Raw genomic sequence first — 18,860 nt, 5'->3', positions numbered from 1 at the left:
ATAGGCAGGGTTTCCGGCAGGAAATTCATAAGGCATGTCGGGAGGGGAGGGGTGTCGATTTTTATTTTATTTCCGTAATCAAAATGGTGCAATTTCCTATTAGGTTTATTGAAGAGTGTCATGGAAAGCTGAAATTTTTCAGTACACAATATGCAAATTAAGAATGTATTGTGTGGGCCGGCTTTGTGAACAAATCCGCAAGGCGGCTTAATGGTAAGTTGTGCCAAGATATCCTTGGGACCTCCCCCCCTCTCAGACACACAATGCAATTTGTGTTTTACTGATCATCCATTTGCAGACTTAGATGTTTTACCCAAGCCAACAGGCCCAATGTTTAGGTTTACTCAATACTAGGCTTTGTGTTCTGCAAACATCTTCATTTTGGACTAATCAACATTTCTTTTTCAATTGCAGTTGCTGTTTGGGACATTTAAGTATAGCCATACTACTTGATTGTTTGGTTGATTAAGTTTGAGTTTGTGTAAGTGATTAAGTGTGAGGCCATAACTCGATGACTGTTGGGCTGTAAAGGTGTGTGAGTGTGTTCATGCACTTTCACATTTTCCCATCTCAGTTGGCATACAGGACCATCTTCAGACATGCTGCCATGAATGTGGGGGAGTTTAAAGCATACATGCCATATTTTCTTGGGTCGATTTCGGGACACTCGTCGTACTGGTAACGCACACTAGGGGGAACGTCTGTGGTGCATTCTAGAGCATATCTGGGGCTATTTTAGTCGTTTGTAACGATGTATTTTTTACTTGACATGGTTTGTCTTTTTCTGCATTTTCTTGAAAATATAAAACCACCAGATATTTTCCCAGGCTTTAAATGAAGTGCTAACCAGGAGGATATGCAGTCTACTTTCGGTTTCATCAAAACAGGAAATAAACAACTATACAGGCACCTGTTTTCCCGCGCTTTTGAGAACATGCATAAAATTTGGATAGAGACGTGTCTGTTACATCAGGAGAAAGACCCGCGGTTTCTGCAGGGCGTGATATTTGTGGGTTTGACATCAACTGAAGGATTTCAATTTTATTGCGTTTTGTAATCATAATCCCAGCATGAATTAATATAAATGAGTAAATAATACAATAGATTTACAAGCCTCCGCACACATACATGTCTCAATTTTATTTCGTTTTATAATAATATCAACGTAAATGAATTCATGTGAATAAATAATACAGTTATACAAAATCAAGAACGTGTCTTATTTTTTTACAAGAACATACACTAACAACACTAGTTACACACTTTACGGGCCTCAGCACACGTGTCAGACATAATATCCGTCTTAAAGCACGGCGTTTTGAAGTTGTACTTCAAGGACAGTAGGGCGTTTATCGCGTTCTTGTTAAGGTTGCCTCTGTCGTCCCTCTGGATTTTCTTCAGACTGCTGAAGCAGCGCTCAGGATCCGCGTTGGAGTGGGGTAGTGAGAGCGCGGCGAAAGCCAGCGGAACAAGCGTGGAGAACCGAACCTTCTGTAGGGACGTAACTACCTTCAACATAGCTGCCCAGTATGGATCAAGTGGCAAACCATTCTTGTAGGCGGGGCGTGAACTGTGCGCTATCAACTGTTAGTCTACAAACTCATCCTGTATGGCATCAACCGTCCCGACTCCCAAGGCGAACGGCCAGGTCGCAGACTGCAAGTACATAAACATAACAGTGAACAACTATAGTTTCATTGATATAAGTATGCCTAGATTATATGCCTGTTGGTTCTTGACATTCAATCCGTCAATGATAACAGCCATACGCAAAATATGTTATTAATCTGTGTGAATTGGCACTGCCAACGTCAAAATAAATCTACTCTTGTTATTATGCCCCCCTTCGAAGAAGAGGGGTAAATTGCTTTGCACAGGCATGTCGGTAAGTCGGTCGGTCGGTCGGTCCGTCGGTAGACCAAAGCTTGTCTGAGTGATAACTCAACAATTCCTGGACGTATGGTCATCAAACTTCACATGAAGGTTGGGCCTGACCAGTAGATGACCCCTATTGATTTTGGGGGTCAAAGGTCAAGGTCACGGTGACCTTTAATGCTAAAATAATTTTAAAGCTTGTCCGAGTGATAACTCAACAATGCCTGCACCCATGGCCCTCAAACTTGACATGTAGGTTGGGCCTGACCAGTAGATGACCCCTATTGTTTTTGGGGGTCATCAGGCCAAAGGTCAAGGTCACAGTGACCTTGAATGGTAAAAGGTTGTCCGAGTGATGACGTGACAATGCCTGCACCCATGACCCTCAAACTTGACTTTGAGGTTGGGCCTGACCAGTAGTTGACCCCTATTGTTTTTTGGGCTCCATGGGTCAAAGGTCAAGGTCACAGTGACCTTGAATGGTAAAAGGTTGTTCGAGTGATAACTCAACAATGCCTGCACCCATGGCCCTCAAACTTGATTTGGAGGTTGAGCCTAGCCAGAAGATTGTCCTAGTGACCTTGAATGATAAAAGGTTGTCCAAGTGATAACTCAACAATGCCTGCACCCATGGCCCTCAAACTTGACATGGAGGTTGGGCCTCACCAGTAGATGACCCCTATTGATTTTAGGGGTCAAAGGTCAAGGTCACAGTGACCTTGAAAGCAAACTCGACAATTCTTGGACCTATGGTCATCAAACTTGACATGAAGGTTGGGCCTGCCCAGTAAATGACCCTTATTGACTTTGGGGGTCTTCAGGCCAAGGTCAATGTCACAGTAACCTTTAACGCAAAAAAGTTAACAAATCTTCTCCCACTGATATCTCAACAATGCCTAAACCCATGATCATTAAACTTGACATGGATGTTAAGCCTGACCAGTAGATCACCCTTATTGATTTTAGGATTCATAGAGCCAAAGGTCAAGGTCACAGTGATCTTGAATGGTAAAAGGTTGTCCGAGTGATAACTCAACAATGCCTGAACCCATGGCCTTCAAACTTGACTTGGAGTTGCATCTGACTTGTAGATGACCCCTTATGATTTAAGGGGTCATCGGGTCAAAGGTCAAGGTCACAGTGACCTTGAACAAAAAAAACTTGTCTTGTGATAACTTGACAATGCCTGCACCCATGGCCATCAAACTTGACATTTAGGTTTCTGGTGACCAGCTGATGACTCTGGATTTTGAGTTCATAGAGTCAAAGGTCATGACAGTCATAACACACTTTATCCTCACACTTTAATGGTCATAATCTTAAAACAGCAACCAATCAGCTGTCATTTCGGTCCATGCATATTTCATTCAATTGTCCATATAATCCTGACAACATGGCGCTCAGGGGGGGCATAATGTTTGACAAACATCTCTTGTTTGTATTGTTTCAGGTACATATTACTCACCGGATTTAGCAGGAGTGCTGTCTCTGAGCTCTGGTCGCAGAAAGCCAAGGCTCTTGAGGATAGGGTTGTTCACGGGGAACTTGCTCAACATCTTCTCCGTCATTTCCATGTAGAAGGCGCGGACCTTACTGAAGAAATTTGCTTTTGTCTGTGATGTGACGTCATCACTCTTCATGTAGTTACGAGCGTCCTGACCAACGCCGATGTTATCATCGTCATGCTGGTTGTGGCGGGTTGCGTAGTCCACCTTCGTAACATCAGCTGCGCTCTTTATCACGTGCATCTTTACGAACTTCGACATGACTGTCCTGATCACGCGCATTTCCTCGTGTAGATGGCCAGCCATCGCGTCACCATTCTGAAAAATATAACACGTGTAACACATATCAAACGAAACTAAATATAGTTTGTTACATCGTTATTGTGGTAACCGTTTATACATATTTAGTCATTTATTTAAGTGTTTATTTTATTAACCTGGAAATCTGTGTTGAAGCCGTTCAGTGGTTTTAGGATGTACGATAGGAAGTGGAAGGTGAGCGGTAGAAGCGGATCCTGAAGGTTTTCTACAACCCGTGCTACGCAGCTACCACGCCTTTCTGATTCGTTGTGAATCGTGAAGTAAGCTTCAAGCGCTGGCCATTGTTGAAGATAGCGATTAACGCAAGTCTGGAGGGAGAGCCACCGGGTGCTGCAGTGCTGAACCAACTTGTATGTAGCCGTGTCCGTGAATTCCCGGAACTCTTGTAGAATCTGTTGTCGCTTGGAGCTGTGCTGGAAGTGGGTGTACGTGTCTTGAAGAACTTCCTTGATGGGCATGGCAAGCTTCTTCACTGCATAATGTGTACATGTGCTCATTATGTGGCACACACATCCAACATCCACGACGTTAGGTTGCTGTTCGCCGATTTCTTATTTTCCTGTGTTATTTATTGATGTTTGATTAAATTTACATTGCCATCTTACTGAGTAACACTTTGAATTTGGGCCTCAATCATAAAGCTATAGCTTGGCATATTCTTATACAATCTTCCGTCTCAAGTTTACGTTTTTGTTCAGTACTTAACAGCTTTCTGATACTTTTTGTTAATTTTAGATCTGTATGAGGCCACTATCAAGAAACCAGATGCTCCGGGTGTGCAGTGGGTGACAAACTGCCCAGTAAAATGTGTTTCTTTTTTTCCGGAGAGATATTTCTAGTGAATTGCCCAGATGCAGTGGTGTTGACGCTACAGAACCAACAGAGCTCCATGACAGAGATACATGTTTCGGCATCGTTGTCAGTACTGCAGTGTTGGAGTCCACACAATTTTTGTGTGGAAATGTCATCTGACACTGCCTGTCTAGAGGGGCATACTTCAAGCATAGCTTACAGAAGTGCATGGCCATTCTCTGTCATTTTCAGATACACTGTGTTGTGTGTGGGCAGAAATGTGGTACCACCAGTCACCTAAGCCACCATTCCCCTCACGGACAAAAGGCTAATGGGGACGGTCCCTGCAGTTAACAGCAAAGCTCTCAATTGTAGCCCTACAAACTTCAGGTAAGGGATTAAGCTGGGCTTCAAGATATCTGTGCACACCGCTATAAGTTCATACTTAATTTGAGCGAAATTCACAATTTCAGCATCAAAATCCAGGTTAAGATCCCAATCTGAGCCTTGTCACCTTAAAAAATCTTAAGTTAAGATGTTCTATAAGCTTCAAACATGTTCACTACTTATGACGGATAAGAATTTTCTCAATTTGATTATAAATGCGTTATCCCAGATTTACTACCTCTTCTTGCAGATTCTGCCGAGGGTGTAGCTCTGGTGCACCAGGCCGAATTTCCAGCCATGTGGAATCTACTTTTTCAGCTGAACATGGACCGGGACTAATATCAGACTCCCTAGCAGCACAGTGAGATTTTGAGTATTTATTTCCAGGCTGGTATACTCCAACATACTTCCTGCGTTTAATCTTTCCTTTCCTTTCCATCTTTTTAAAAAAAGTACCTCAAGTCTTTCAATAAAAACACAACTGTGACACCTTTGGAGACTAGATATAAATCAAGGAACCATAATGTGAAGTGAGCCTTTTAGGTGCTTTAAAATCAGAACTTAGTAGAAATGCATTACTTTTTAGCTCACCTGTCACATAGTGACAAGGTGAGCTTTTGTGGTCACAATTTGTCCGGCGTCCGTCCGTCCGTAAACTTTTACTTTAAACGACATCTCCTCATAAACAACTTAGCCAATTTCATCCAAACTTCACAGGAATGTTCCTTGGTTGGTCCCCTTTGAAAATTGTTCAAAGAATTGAAATCCATGCAGAACTCTGGTTGCCATGGCAATGGAAAGGAAAAACTTTAAAAATCTTCTTCTCCCAAACCACAAGGCTTAGGCCGTTGATATATGGTAGGTAGGATCACCAAATGGTCCTCTACCAAGATTGTTCAAATTATGGCCTTGGAGTCAAAATTGGCCCCGCCCCGGGGGTCATAGGTATACTTGATATGTTTATAGTTAAAACTTCAAAAATCTTCTCCTCTGAACTAACTTGGCCTAGAGCTTAGATATTTGTTATGATTCATCGTTTAGTGGACCTCTACAAAGTTAGTTCAAATTATGGCCCTGGGGTCAAAATTGGCCCCGCCCCGGGGGGTCATGGCTATGCTCTATATGTTTAGAGTTAAAACTTCAAAAATCTTCTCCTCTGAACTTACTTGGACTAGAGCTTAGATATTTGGCATGATTCATCGTCTAGTGGACCTTTACAAAGATTGTTCATATTATGGCCTTGGGGTCAAAATTGGCCCCGCCCCGGGGGGTCATGGGTTTTCTCTATATGTTTGTAGTGAAAACTTCAAAAATCTTCTCCTTTGAACTTACTTGGACTAGAGCTTAGATATTTGGCATGATTCATCATCTAGTGGACCTCTACAAAGATTGTTCAAATTATGGCCTTGGGGTCAAAATTGGCCCCGCCCCGGGGGTCATGGGTATACTTGATATGTTTATAGTTAAAACTTCAAAAATCTTCTCCTCTTAACTTACTTGGACTAGAGCTTAGATATTTGGCATGATTCATCGTCTAGTGGACCTCTACAAAGATTGTTCAAATTATGGCCTTGGGGTCAAAATTGGCCCCGCCCCGGGGGGTTAGGGTATTCTCTATATGTTTATAGTGAAAACTTCAAAAATCTTCTCCTCTGAACTTACTTGGACTAGAGCTTAGATATTTGGCATGATTCATCGTCTAGTGGACCTCTACAAAGATTGTTCAAATTATGGACCTTGGGGTCAAAATTGGGACGGCCCCCTTGGGGGGTCATGGGTTTTCTCTATATGTTTATAGTGAAAACTTCAAAAATCTTCTCCTCTGAACTTACGTTGCTTAGAGCTTAGATATTTGGCATGATTCATCGTCTAGTGGACCTTTACAAAGATTGTTCATATTATGGCCTTGGGGTCAAAATTGGCCCCGCCCCGGGGGGTCATGGGTTTTCTCTATATGTTTGTAGTGAAAACTTCAAAAATCTTCTCCTTTGAACTTAGCTGGACTAGAGCTTAGATATTTGGCATGATTCATCATCTAGTGGACCTCTACAAAGATTGTTCAAATTATGGCCTTGGAGTCAAAATTGGCCCCGCCCCGGGGGTCATAGGTATACTTGATATGTTTATAGTTAAAACTTCAAAAATCTTCTCCTCTTAACTTACTTGGACTAGAGCTTAGATATTTGGCATGATTCATCGTCTAGTGGACCTTTACAAAGATTGTTCATATTATGGCCTTGGGGTCAAAATTGGCCCCGCCCCGGGGGGTCATGGGTTTTCTCTATATGTTTGTAGTGAAAACTTCAAAAATCTTCTCCTTTGAACTTAGTTGGACTAGAGCTTAGATATTTGGCATGATTCATCGTCAAGTGGACCTCTACAAAGATTGTTCAAATTATGGCCTTGGAGTCAAAATTGGCCCTGCCCCGGGGGTCATGGGTATACTTGATATGTTTATAGTTAAAACTTCAAAAATCTTCTCCTCTTAACTTACTTGGACTAGAGCTTAGATATTTGGCATGATTCATCGTCTAGTGGACCTCTACAAAGATTGTTCAAATTATGGCCTTGGGGTCAAAATTGGCCCCGCCCCGGGGGGTTAGGGTATTCTCTATATGTTTATAGTGAAAACTTCTAAAATCTTCTCCTTTGAACTTACTTGGACTAGAGCTTAGATATTTGGCATGATTCATCGTCAAGTGGACCTCTACAAAGATTGTTCAAATTATGGCCTTGGGGTCAAAATTGGCCGTGCCCCGGGGGGTCATGGGTATACTTGATATGTTTATAGTTAAAACTTTAGAAATCTTCTCCTCTTAACTTACTTGGACTAGAGCTTAGATATTTGGTATGATTCATCGTCTAGTGGACCTCTACAAAGATTGTTCAAATTATGGCCTTGGGGTCAAAATTGGCCCCGCCCCGGGGGGTTAGGGTATTCTCTATATGTTTATAGTGAAAACTTCAAAAATCATCATCTCTGAACTTACGTGGCTTAGAGCTTAGATATTTGGCATGATTCATCGTCTAGTGGACCTCTACAAAGTTTGTTCAAATTATGGCCCTTGGGTCAAAATTGGCCACACCCCGGGGCCTTAGATATTTGGCATGATTCATTGTCTAGTGGACCTCTACAAAGTTTGTTCAAATTATGGCCCTGGGGTCAAAATTGGCCACACCCCGTCGCTGATGGGTTTTCTCTATATGTGTTATAGTGAAAACTTAAAAAATCTTCTCCGAACTCACAAAGACAAGTAACGTCTTAATTTAAACTGGATAACATATTTAGTACACATACCAATTTTCAATATGGGCCACATACAACAATTAATAACAAATATACATATATAGATACACACGTAAAATCAAGTAGTGACAAGAGCTTAGATATTTGGCATGATATATCATCTAGTTGACTTGTACCAATATTGTTCAATCTTTGGCCCTGGGGTCAAAAATGGCCCCACCCGGGCGGTCATGGGTTTCCTTATATATGTATATGATGAAAACTTATAAAATCGTCTTCTCCAAAACCAAAAGGCGAAGGACTTAGATATTTGGTATGAAGCATTGTTTATCGGACCACTATTAAGATTGTTCAAACTTTAGCCCTGGGGTCAAAATTGGCCACGCCCCGTGTTCATAGGCTTAGGTTTTCAATATTTTTATATAGTCTTATATAATAAAACTTTAAAAATCCTCTTCTCCAAAATATAAGACCTAGAGCTTTCATATTTGGTATATAGTGTTACCTAGTGGACCTACACCAAAGGTATTCAAATTATTGTCCTGGGGTCAAATTGGCCTTGCTCAGGGGTCATTTGTTTTTACATTGTCTTGTCACTTAAACGTCTTTTCCTCTGAAAGTAAAGGTCAGAATGACTCCATACTTAATATGTAGCATCCTTACATGGTCCTCTCTCAACTTTGTTCAAATGGTTTTGTTTGGCCCCTTTTAGGGGTCACCAGAGCAAAAAAATGAAAAACCTTTAAACAACTTGATCTTATTAACTGCTTGATGGATCTTCAAGTCTGAAGCATCCTAGCATGGGCCTCTGTCAGGTCTTTTCAAATAATTTTGTTTGGCCCCTTTTAAGGGCCACCAGAGCTAAAATTATTAAAAAAAACATAACATTTTCTTCGCATGAACCCCTTGATAGATCTTCAGCAAATTTGGTTTGAAGTGTCCTTGCATGGACCTCTCTTAAATTTGTTCACATAATTTTGTTTGGCCCGGTTGCCATGGCAACCTAAAGGAAAAAGTCAACAATTGGTTATAATCATCTTCTTCTCCTAAACCGCTTTGACAATTTTGATGAAACTTCATAGGATTGATCCTTAGTTGGTGCTTTTTCAAAATTGTTCAAAGAAATTAATTCCATTTAGAACTCTGGTTGACATGGCAACCTAAAGGAAAAGTGTCAACAATTGGTTACAATCATCTTCTTCTCCTAAACCGCTTTGACAATTTTGATGAAACTTCATAGGAATGATCCTTGGTTGGTGCTTTTTCAAAATTGTTCAAAAAAAATAATTCCATGCAGAACTCTGGTTGCCATGGCAACCTGAAGGAAAATATAGGCTGTCGTGTCTGCGCTGTGACTTTCTCTTATATGGACAGATTTTAAAATGACTTGCCATATGTTTTCGACATACCAAGACAACGTGTTGTGTGCAAGACCCATGTCCCTACCTCTAAGGTGAAAGATACACTAAGTGTTTATTCACAATGGAATGCTGAATATGAGGACATAAAGAGTGTTGGCTGTCATTTAGTATGATTGTTTTTTTTTCTATGCTCAGAGGCAATTTAATATAACTTGCAATATGTATTTGACACATAAAGGCAAGATCAACTTTTTATGTACTTGTTCATAGATCAATGTCACATTGGGGGGCATTTGTCACATACTTTGACAGCTCTTGTTCAATATTCTTTGAGAAACAAGGTATATTAATAACAAAGGTTAAACTCTTTTACTCAGGTGAGCGATTTAGGGCCATCATGGCCCTCTTGTTTAATAAAAATTCCAAGTTTTTCTATCACAAAGCTCTTAAAATCACATTTTAAATGGTGTAAAGGGACCAAATCAGGGATAAGGAACATGTATCACACAAACATGCTCTTTATTTCGTGTAAATCTATAAATTATATTAGTCTGATCTCCATTTCTCAGAAAATGTAGCTGTTCAAGTATCTGTCTTTAAATTGCTGTTGCAGAACAGTTTTAAATAGCAAAAGGAAAAAAAGTGTATTTCTTTCTCAGATACACACTAAAGAGTTAGGAAAAGTAAAAGTTTTTAATATTTAAAGAAGTAAAGTTTTGCATAAAGGTGTCGGCTCACAACGAAATGCTTCCGGGTCGTAGTACCCCTTCAAGTAGTACTTTAAAAAATGTTTCTCCCCATTCAGGTAGCATTTGATGATGTGTACATTGTATTCTTGTATGTATTTTACAGTTTACACATGATTTATATTATATTTTAAGATAATTGTGGTTTTGAATGATATTTTGCAGGATCTCTTTCATGGGTGGATGGATTCAGAGATGACCCAGAGATGCGGCCATGACTGTGGCACATACACGTTATAGATAGTGACTGTAAAGAAATGATGATAGCAGAAAAACAAAACTATCTTGATATGGTTTTCTGGTGTTAAATCAAAATACAAAGTGTTCATAATTTGTGGAAAAATAGTGTCATAGCTCAATTCTATTCTGCAAATTTGTAATAAAGTGGTGAACTGGAGTGATTTTACATAGAACAAGAAGGGCATTTTCGTTGTGATCCATGTCCACATAGAATATCCTATCATTTTCTGGAGACCATTAATGCTGCAGACATCAGTTATTAGATTGGATTGCACAATATCTCACCTCCTACATGAATGGCACTATCTGATTGGTCACATGCACGATGTGTATAATCCATAATAATCCCTGTAATTTTCAACATTTTCACAATATACTCGTAATATTACAATTAAATTGTACATACTCATGATATTACAATCAAATTGTATATAGTTGTACAGCTGCTAATAAAAGCAATAGTTATTTTATAGTATACTCATGATATTACAATCACATGACAGATGGCCTCCAGCCTTTTTATAACATTTACAATCAAAGTGTACATACCAGGATATTTTTGCTGATTTTTACTTTATATCGTTGCTTTTAATTATTTGGTAATTCCACCACAGTCATTGTTGATGATTTTACTAATTTAGGAATTGTTTTCTTTTCTTTTCGCTGCCCCAATTTAAATATCATTGGAATAAACAATTACAACCATCAAGTGTCTAACATTATATATTTCCACACACATACACACAGTCTTTATTTTATATTTACAGTTATGTTAAGAATACCTCTATTTAATTAAGTCCAAGCGTAATTCTCTATTCCTTCTACCTAGCCTCTCTCCTCTTGTCTCCCTTTACTGAGAAAGGTTCGGTTTACATATCCAGTTCTAACAATTTTAAGGCCAGAGAAAGCTGGACAGTGGCCAAAGAAATGCAGATAGTATTGCGTACATAATAGTTGCCTGAGAAAAGCAGACACTCTGAAGGAAGCCGGGCGATGGCCTAAAAATCTGGACAATTGTCGAATAAATCTGACCACTATCATATAATACTGCATAACATTGGCTGAAGCCTCTGAATACACAAATGCATAGTTAATATTCTCTCTGGAGACCTGGGAAGGATAAGAAACAAACAGTAGATCTACTACTCAAAAGCTTATACTGCTTTGCACATGTCAGTCCAAAGATCAAGGTCACATTGGCCTCGAATGATGAAAGTTTTCTGATTGATAACTTGACAATGACTGCACCTTATAACAACAGTCTTTAGCAAACAATGGGTCGGCTACATCTCAAATGAATGGCTTATGTGTGTTTAAGTGTTCGCTAAAACAGAACGCGCTGTTAAGAAACAATGAAAATTGTTCGATCGGCTTAGATCAATTGCCTACTTTCAAGAATAATTGTAATTAACAGAAATATATGGCCGCTTTAACTCTGATGTTAAACATGATTATGTTGTCGTTATTAACCCTTCGTAAAATATGTGTTCTGTGTGTAAATATATCCAATACCAGTTTACCTGAGAACTTTTTATTTCGTTTCTATAAAACAGTCGAACCCCGTTGGCTCGAACTCCCACAGACCGGCGAAAATACATCGAGCCTCGGAAAATTAGAGCCAGGCGGGATTGTTTACCCTCAGTTAAACGAAATCAGTCCTGTACATAGAGTTCGAGCCAACAAGGATTTTGAGCCAAGCTAGTTCGAGCCAACGATGTCCGACTAATAAGAAAAGAACAAGCCCCACGGATAATCCATCCTCCATGGTGCTGCTGCTGCTGATGATGATGATGATGATGATGATGATGATAGAAAGGATTATGATGATATCATATATGTTATGATATGCTGGGTTGCAGAGGATGGGATAATCAAATGACCGTGATATCGTTTACAGTCCCGGGGGTCAACTTAACATACCATGTTACGAGACTGTGATATCGTTTACGGTCCCCGGGGGTCAACTTAACATGCCATGTTACGAGACTGTGATATTGTTTACGGTCCCCGGGGGTCAACTTAACATGCCATGTTACGAGACTGTGATATTGTTTACGCTCCCTGGGGGTCACCTTAACATACCATGTTACGAGACTGTGATATTGTTTACGGTCCCCGGGGGTCAACTTAACATACCATGTTAACAAAATAGCAACAGATCAATAGATGTTGAGTAACCGCCGAAGTGGCGATAATGTTGTTGATGCTGCTGCTGCTGATGATGATGATGATGATAACAGTTGAGTAACCACCGAAGTGGTGATGATGTTGATGCTGCTGCTGCTGCTCCTTCATGTCCAATACCGTTCCAAGGCGGTGCACATTATGCTTGCTTTAGCCCACACAATCCATCTTGCCGATAAGGGCGTTATTTCTTTAAGTAAGAAATTTGACTGAAATAAGCTTCTTAATTGTGTTAAACTAAAGAACTTTCCAGGAATTGGAGCTTGATGTTAACAGTTGTTGCGTAAGAAATGTACATGCAAATCGTGTTGAGCACTCATTTTTCCCCTGAAAAAAGAAACATAGGACTGATTGTTCAGAGATTTGTTCAAGTTAACAATATTGTAAACGTATTCGTTGTTAACTTTCAACTCTTATCTGTTCTAAGTTAAATGGATACACTTGTGATATGCAGTGTTCCTAACGAGATTTGAGACAACTGTTAAAGCTATACTTGTATTATTTAACATATTAACACATCAGTAAATTGTGTTAAACACGTTTAATCGTGTTGTTAACTTAAACAATGTTCTGAACAATTGACCTATTGTTTCCTCCGTTTTTAAATAGAGGCGTCATTTTCTCTGAAAAAAAAAGAATACCATAATTCGCTTATTGAATTTTATTTTAATGTTGTTAGTTTTAGAAACATTGTACCTTAGTAAGTGCTTTGTTATATCAGTAAAACTGGTACGGACTCTAAAAATAAAACTTACTTGCAATAAATAACACAAAAACACGTTTGGTTTCAACTTTACCACAAGAACACAATGCGTGAAAACAATATTAATTTCAACATCTAGTTTAGGAATAAAGTACATTAATCTTAGTAAAATACATGAAAAGTACATACAAAGTGACATAAACAAAACAACAAAATAATGAACAGAAGAGGAAGCTCTAAAGAGCTTATACAATGTAACGTTCCTGTTCCCTGTCAAGGTTTTAATGATTTGTTGAATATTCAAAAACTGATGGTATAAGACTAGTGTATTTCGAAGCTAGTGGTAATATGCGTTGAGAATATTCGTTGGAAAAATGAATAAAAGGAACGGAAAGAAACAGGAGACGGAAATGATTGACTTGTAATGGATGGACGTGGAAAGGTAATGAAGCATGGGGTAGGTGTGTGAACATTCGGAGAAACATAAACTTATACCGACATGATTCCCTAATGAGGAAAGTGCCAGGCAGTGCACTGCACTTAAAGCTGCACACTTACTGATTGAACGTTTTGACAACTTTTTATCACTTGTCTTGGAACAAGCTAGTCTATGCAAAAATGCATGGAAACTGGTGATATAAGACTGCTGACCTGTCATCCCAGATTTTCATATTTAAGATAAACAATTGATGTTTTATGCATTTTTTTCTTAAAGCTTTTAGCCATCAAACACTAATTTTCAAACGGAAATATAAAAATCTGTGATCTGATCTTTTGTCAGCAGTCTTATATCACTGGTTCTAAAACATTTACGAAAAAAGTCTCATTCCAAGACAAAAATTGAAAAATATTGTCAAAACGTGTGAGAGCAAAGCTTTAACGAGTGGTTAAAATGTACACTGCGCAATTGGCGTCTTGAACAGTTATGCATGTACACGTTAGTTTACTGATTTTATGTTTTTATTATCGGAAAAAGTACTGGACGCGTCTGAAATAGTTGATTGTTGTCCCTGGATATGATAGATAAATATGTATTTGAACTTAGTTACTTGGAAGTATATCTCCGTGGCACACCGGCACGGACAGAAGGATCCCAACACTTTAAACAGCATGTTATTATCATGGTCTACAATGTCAAACTTCACGTTGAAGATGCTGAACCTGGGAACGAAGTCCTTACATTTTGTTAAAGCTCGTATACTTGTATGCGACTGCAAGAACACGTTAATAAGAAACGACACATATTGCTCTGTGTTTGAGCTACGACTTCTTGGATGATTATATTATTATAAGATAAAATGAAATATCGAATGAGGTCCCTGCAACCTAACCTATGATGCCGGTTAAAGGCCTAGTTAAAGTTTTCTATTAGTGACACCCCCACCCCAATTGGTGTATAGTACAGAACCTCTGTGTATTGATCTTCCTCTAATTGCCTGATGCAGTCTTATTATCTCCGATCTCTGTATCCTGCTGTGCAGGTTTGGAGGTTTTATTATGGAAATGGACCCTAAATGGCACTGAGCCAATAAACAAATACACAGAAAATTAGCCCCTACTGTGACATCAGTGCAATTAGCAGAAGATACACAAGAGGGGATTGTCGTGCCAAACCCACCTTAAACTGGGCATTTAAGTTATATGCTAGTAAAGTTGTATATTGGTGTTTAGAATCCAGTACTTCTGTTTGACGGCTCCAAGGGAACGACCCAGGCAGTCGACCGCGTACAGCTTCTGAAACAGTCAAGTCAGCAGCAGCAGTCGCACCGACAAACAATCCTGCGTGGAAGCATTCATACAAACATGTGTGCACGTATCTGTATGTGCTTCGAGCCAACGGCGTTCAACTGTAATATCAAAAATCAGCAAATTTATCATTAGTACTGAACAAGTAGGATAGTTCAAATAAAATGAAGATTCGTAGTATTGCCACTGAAGTCTGAACCGCTTTTCTGTATTACACAAAACCCTATGAATTTTTCGGCATAGGTCCAGATGCCACCCCTACTACCACTTCCCGAGATATTACTAAGTATTGTCAGGCCGTCATCTCAATTAGCTGTTCAACCATATTCGTCCGCGGCCGCGGTGTCTAGCCGTCACATAGTCGGTTCGTATAGATCACAATCGCCTCCCCTAAAAATGCTAAAATACATGTCTACCTGGAGTTCGTCTCTATGTTCTCTATATTTTTGAATGATTTATCCCAATGTGTGTATAACAAGTTTGAAGGATTGGCCACTATGTCTAAGGCCACTTTGGAATGCCTTAGTAGTGGTGATGATGATGATGATGATGATGATGATGATGATGATAAAGTCTATATTTAAAGCATTTTTATAGTGCTGTATGCAGATGACACGGTAATATATACTGAAAGGATAATGACTTACAAAGTGCCTTAAATGCTATGTTTGGTTTGTGTATGATATTGGATTTGCAAGTCAATGAGGATAAAACGAAAGTTGTTGTGTTTAGTAAATAAAAAATGAAAAATAATGTAGATTTTTCCTATAACAATAGAATACTTCAGTGTTGAAGAATTTTCTCATCTTGGAACACTTTAATTATAATGGAAGTTTTCGTAAAGCAAAGAAAAACTAGTTGAACAAGCAAGAGGAGCTATGTTTTCTGTTATTCAAAAGTCACGAAAACTCTACCTTCCCATTTCAGTTCAGTTACATCTATTTGGTTCTATGATTGCTCCAATTTTGTTTTACTTTTGCGAAGTATGGGGTTTTGAAAATATTAAAATAATTGAACAGTTTCAGCTGAGATATTGCAAATTAATACTCAATCTCAAAGCCTCCACTCTTAACTGCATGGTGTATGGTGAACGTCGTGTAAAAACCATTGCTTTACAACTCAAATCAAGAGTTTTATGATACTGAAGCAAGAATGAGAGCAAAAAAAGATTGTAAAATATCTAAGTTATTATATAATACGGTTCTTTAACTACATTCTAGTAATGTTATTTTTTTCTCCGTGGATATCCTCCATTACCAAGACTTTAAGCGAACTTAGTTTGTCTGATTATTTTAGAAGTCAATCAGTCAAAAGCCCTGGTAATTTTAAGTCAATTGTAAAAAGTAGAGTGTCATTCGGAACTCCTCGGCCATTTATTTCAAAAACAACCTCGGATGTATTTGGAATGTTTACATACTCAAAAAGGGGTCCCTAGACTTACCGAAATACGATTATTTACCGAAAGACGGATAAAATTACCGAAATACGCATGAAAGTTACCGAAAGACGCCTTCTAATGCATTTATTTTTAAATAATCTTGTATATATAATGATTATACGCATTGTAGCCAAAAATTATAAAATAATATTTAGAAATAATGACTTTATTGACAAAAGAATTTCCCTTTTTTAGTCAAATAGAGTTATCTCCCGTCGTCAACCGAAATACGATTTATGGATATGGTTAAACTGGAGTAAACATGATAGAAATTTACCGAAAGACGCTTGCTATTGTATTTATTTTTAATATTCATATATATTTGATAATTTTACACATTGTAGCCAAAAATTATAAAATAATATCTAGAAATAATGAGTTTTTTGACAAAAGAATTTCCTTTATTTAGCCAATAAGAGTATTCTCCTGTTCTCAACCGAAATACGATTTATTGATATGTTTAAGGTGAAGTAAGAACATGACAAATATATACAGTTAACTTAATACTAAATTTTTATTTTATTTTTCATCATTTCTCTACATACATGACACATACATTTGATTAACATCGAACATGGAAGGCTGCGTAAAACATAAGTCATACACATAATAAAATTACATAAAATATTGAACGCTGCAAATACAAAATAAAATGATTAACTTACAATATGTATTTAAATCATTGACAAAGACATATATACATGTTAATGACAAAAGCTATGGTAAATGTACATTGAAAATTCACCTTGTGTTACAAACAAATGTGTCAGACATACAAACAAAAATGTTTTATTATTATGTGCAATATTTATTATTAACTATGTAGATATCTTCATCGTTGAAATCAAACAGTTAAAGTTAAAATACTTTATTTTTTATGGTTTAGCATGGTGCATTAGAAATAATAGCCTGCATTTCCAGTGTCTGCAATGGATTTGGATTAGTCTTCTGACGTACGTGTCCCTACAATGGCAGACCTTAACTCTTTGAATTAACCTTCAACTAGCTCATTGGACAGGTGAACAAACTTTGTGAATGGTTGTGACCTCCATTCCACAGTTTGTTTTAGGACATGGTTAATGGACTCGCAATTGTCGCTGTTTAAAAACTTCTTATTTCCATTTTCATATAAACAAAAATTAAAATTTGAAAGCCCTGAACTATACTGTAGATCTAAGTTAGTTTAAAAGAAAATGATTTTAGCGTCATTTTCGACCTATTTTAAAGGCAATGTTTCAAGTATATTCCAAAATACTTTCAAATGCTGTTTATTGATCTAACATTTCCATAAGAATATAAATTCTATTATTTGAATCCAAATTCATAATCATTTTCATAATACAACAACTAATAAAGTTATTTTTACCTGCGTTAAATCGTCTTTCGGTTGGCGAAGGGAGACAACTATTTCACTGACATATTGTCTTTATTCAATTGAACAATAAGTAAATATTTTTATGAATTTTTTCATTTTTATGAGTGTGTTTTAGTTATATGAATATTATGAGATCATCATTAATTGGAATAATTGATTATTTTGGAAGCTTTTATCTGTCTTTCGGTTGGCGAGTCGGCACGCGGAATTCGATCTCGAACACTGAAATTTCAACTGCCTATTACATCATTATATTTTAATATTTTTCTCTAAAATTTTGTTTGGTAATGTATTTGTATAATATTAATATAAAAACAATAAAATAAATGCATTAGAAGGCGTCTTTCGGTAACTTCCATGCGTCTTTCGGTAATTTTATCCGTCTTTCGGTAAATAATCGTATTTCGGTAAGTCTAGGGACCGCTCAAAAAGTGGTACGTTTAAGTCCGCTGCAAGTAGATCGCGTAGTAATTTTATTTAGCAGTTAAACTTTGTGACATTAATCTTGGGATTCTTAAATGTGTTTGCAATAATACAATTCAATGGCAATCAATTTAAACTTAGATCAATAAATACAGCTCTAAAACACTACATTTAATTAATGATATAATTCAAAAATTTACGAACTACTTCAACTGATGTACCTGCATACATCCGAGGTTGTTTTCGATAAAATGGCCGAGGAGCTCCGAATGGTAGAGTGTATGACTAATTCTTGCAAAACTGGACTAGTACTGTTGATAATTCATTCAAATGTCTTGTATATAGAATTTTTAAGAATAATCATTGTTTTAAAGATTATCTTGAGTTGTTTCCTAGTAACCTTGGCTTAGTAAAATTCTAATTTAGGACCACAAACCATTCTTTGCCAGTTCAAAAAGGCAAGCATTTGAACATTGAGAGAAACCAAAGATTATGTCAGTTACGTACTGAAAATGTT

The 18,860-nt window shown here is 37.8% G+C and overlaps 3 protein-coding genes across 3 annotated transcripts in view; 1 reads left to right on the top strand and 2 right to left on the bottom strand.

Annotated features, from left to right (window-relative positions):
- Nucleotides 1-11,183, top strand: part of LOC128223842 (protocadherin Fat 1-like) — a 42,658-nt gene extending 31,475 nt beyond the window's left edge. The window contains exons 20-23 of the mRNA XM_052933276.1: nucleotides 415-1,662; nucleotides 3,326-4,883; nucleotides 5,131-5,241; nucleotides 10,400-11,183. The gene's annotated coding sequence lies outside the window, so the exon portion shown is untranslated. The remainder of the gene's footprint in view (nucleotides 1-414; nucleotides 1,663-3,325; nucleotides 4,884-5,130; nucleotides 5,242-10,399) is intronic.
- Nucleotides 1,547-3,725, bottom strand: LOC128223865 (uncharacterized). Its single transcript, XM_052933306.1, has 2 exons — nucleotides 3,341-3,725; nucleotides 1,547-1,656 (listed from the first exon to the last, which is right to left on the bottom strand). Exons 1-2 carry the CDS (start codon nucleotides 3,723-3,725, stop codon nucleotides 1,616-1,618), a joined length of 426 nt encoding a protein of 141 aa, XP_052789266.1. The 3' UTR covers nucleotides 1,547-1,615.
- The window catches only part of LOC128215000 (serine/threonine-protein kinase MARK2-like), a 37,296-nt gene continuing 22,232 nt past the window's right edge, over nucleotides 3,797-18,860 (bottom strand). The window contains exon 7 of the mRNA XM_052921738.1: nucleotides 3,797-4,173. Coding sequence (XP_052777698.1) covers nucleotides 3,797-4,173 — 377 coding nt within the window. The remainder of the gene's footprint in view (nucleotides 4,174-18,860) is intronic.

Source organism: Mya arenaria, chromosome 2, assembly GCF_026914265.1.
Source record: "Mya arenaria isolate MELC-2E11 chromosome 2, ASM2691426v1".
In the NCBI taxonomy this organism is placed as follows: domain Eukaryota; kingdom Metazoa; phylum Mollusca; class Bivalvia; order Myida; family Myidae; genus Mya; species Mya arenaria.
The sequence above is the reverse complement of the archived record's forward strand: the minus strand, read 5'-3'. Positions and strand labels throughout refer to the sequence as shown.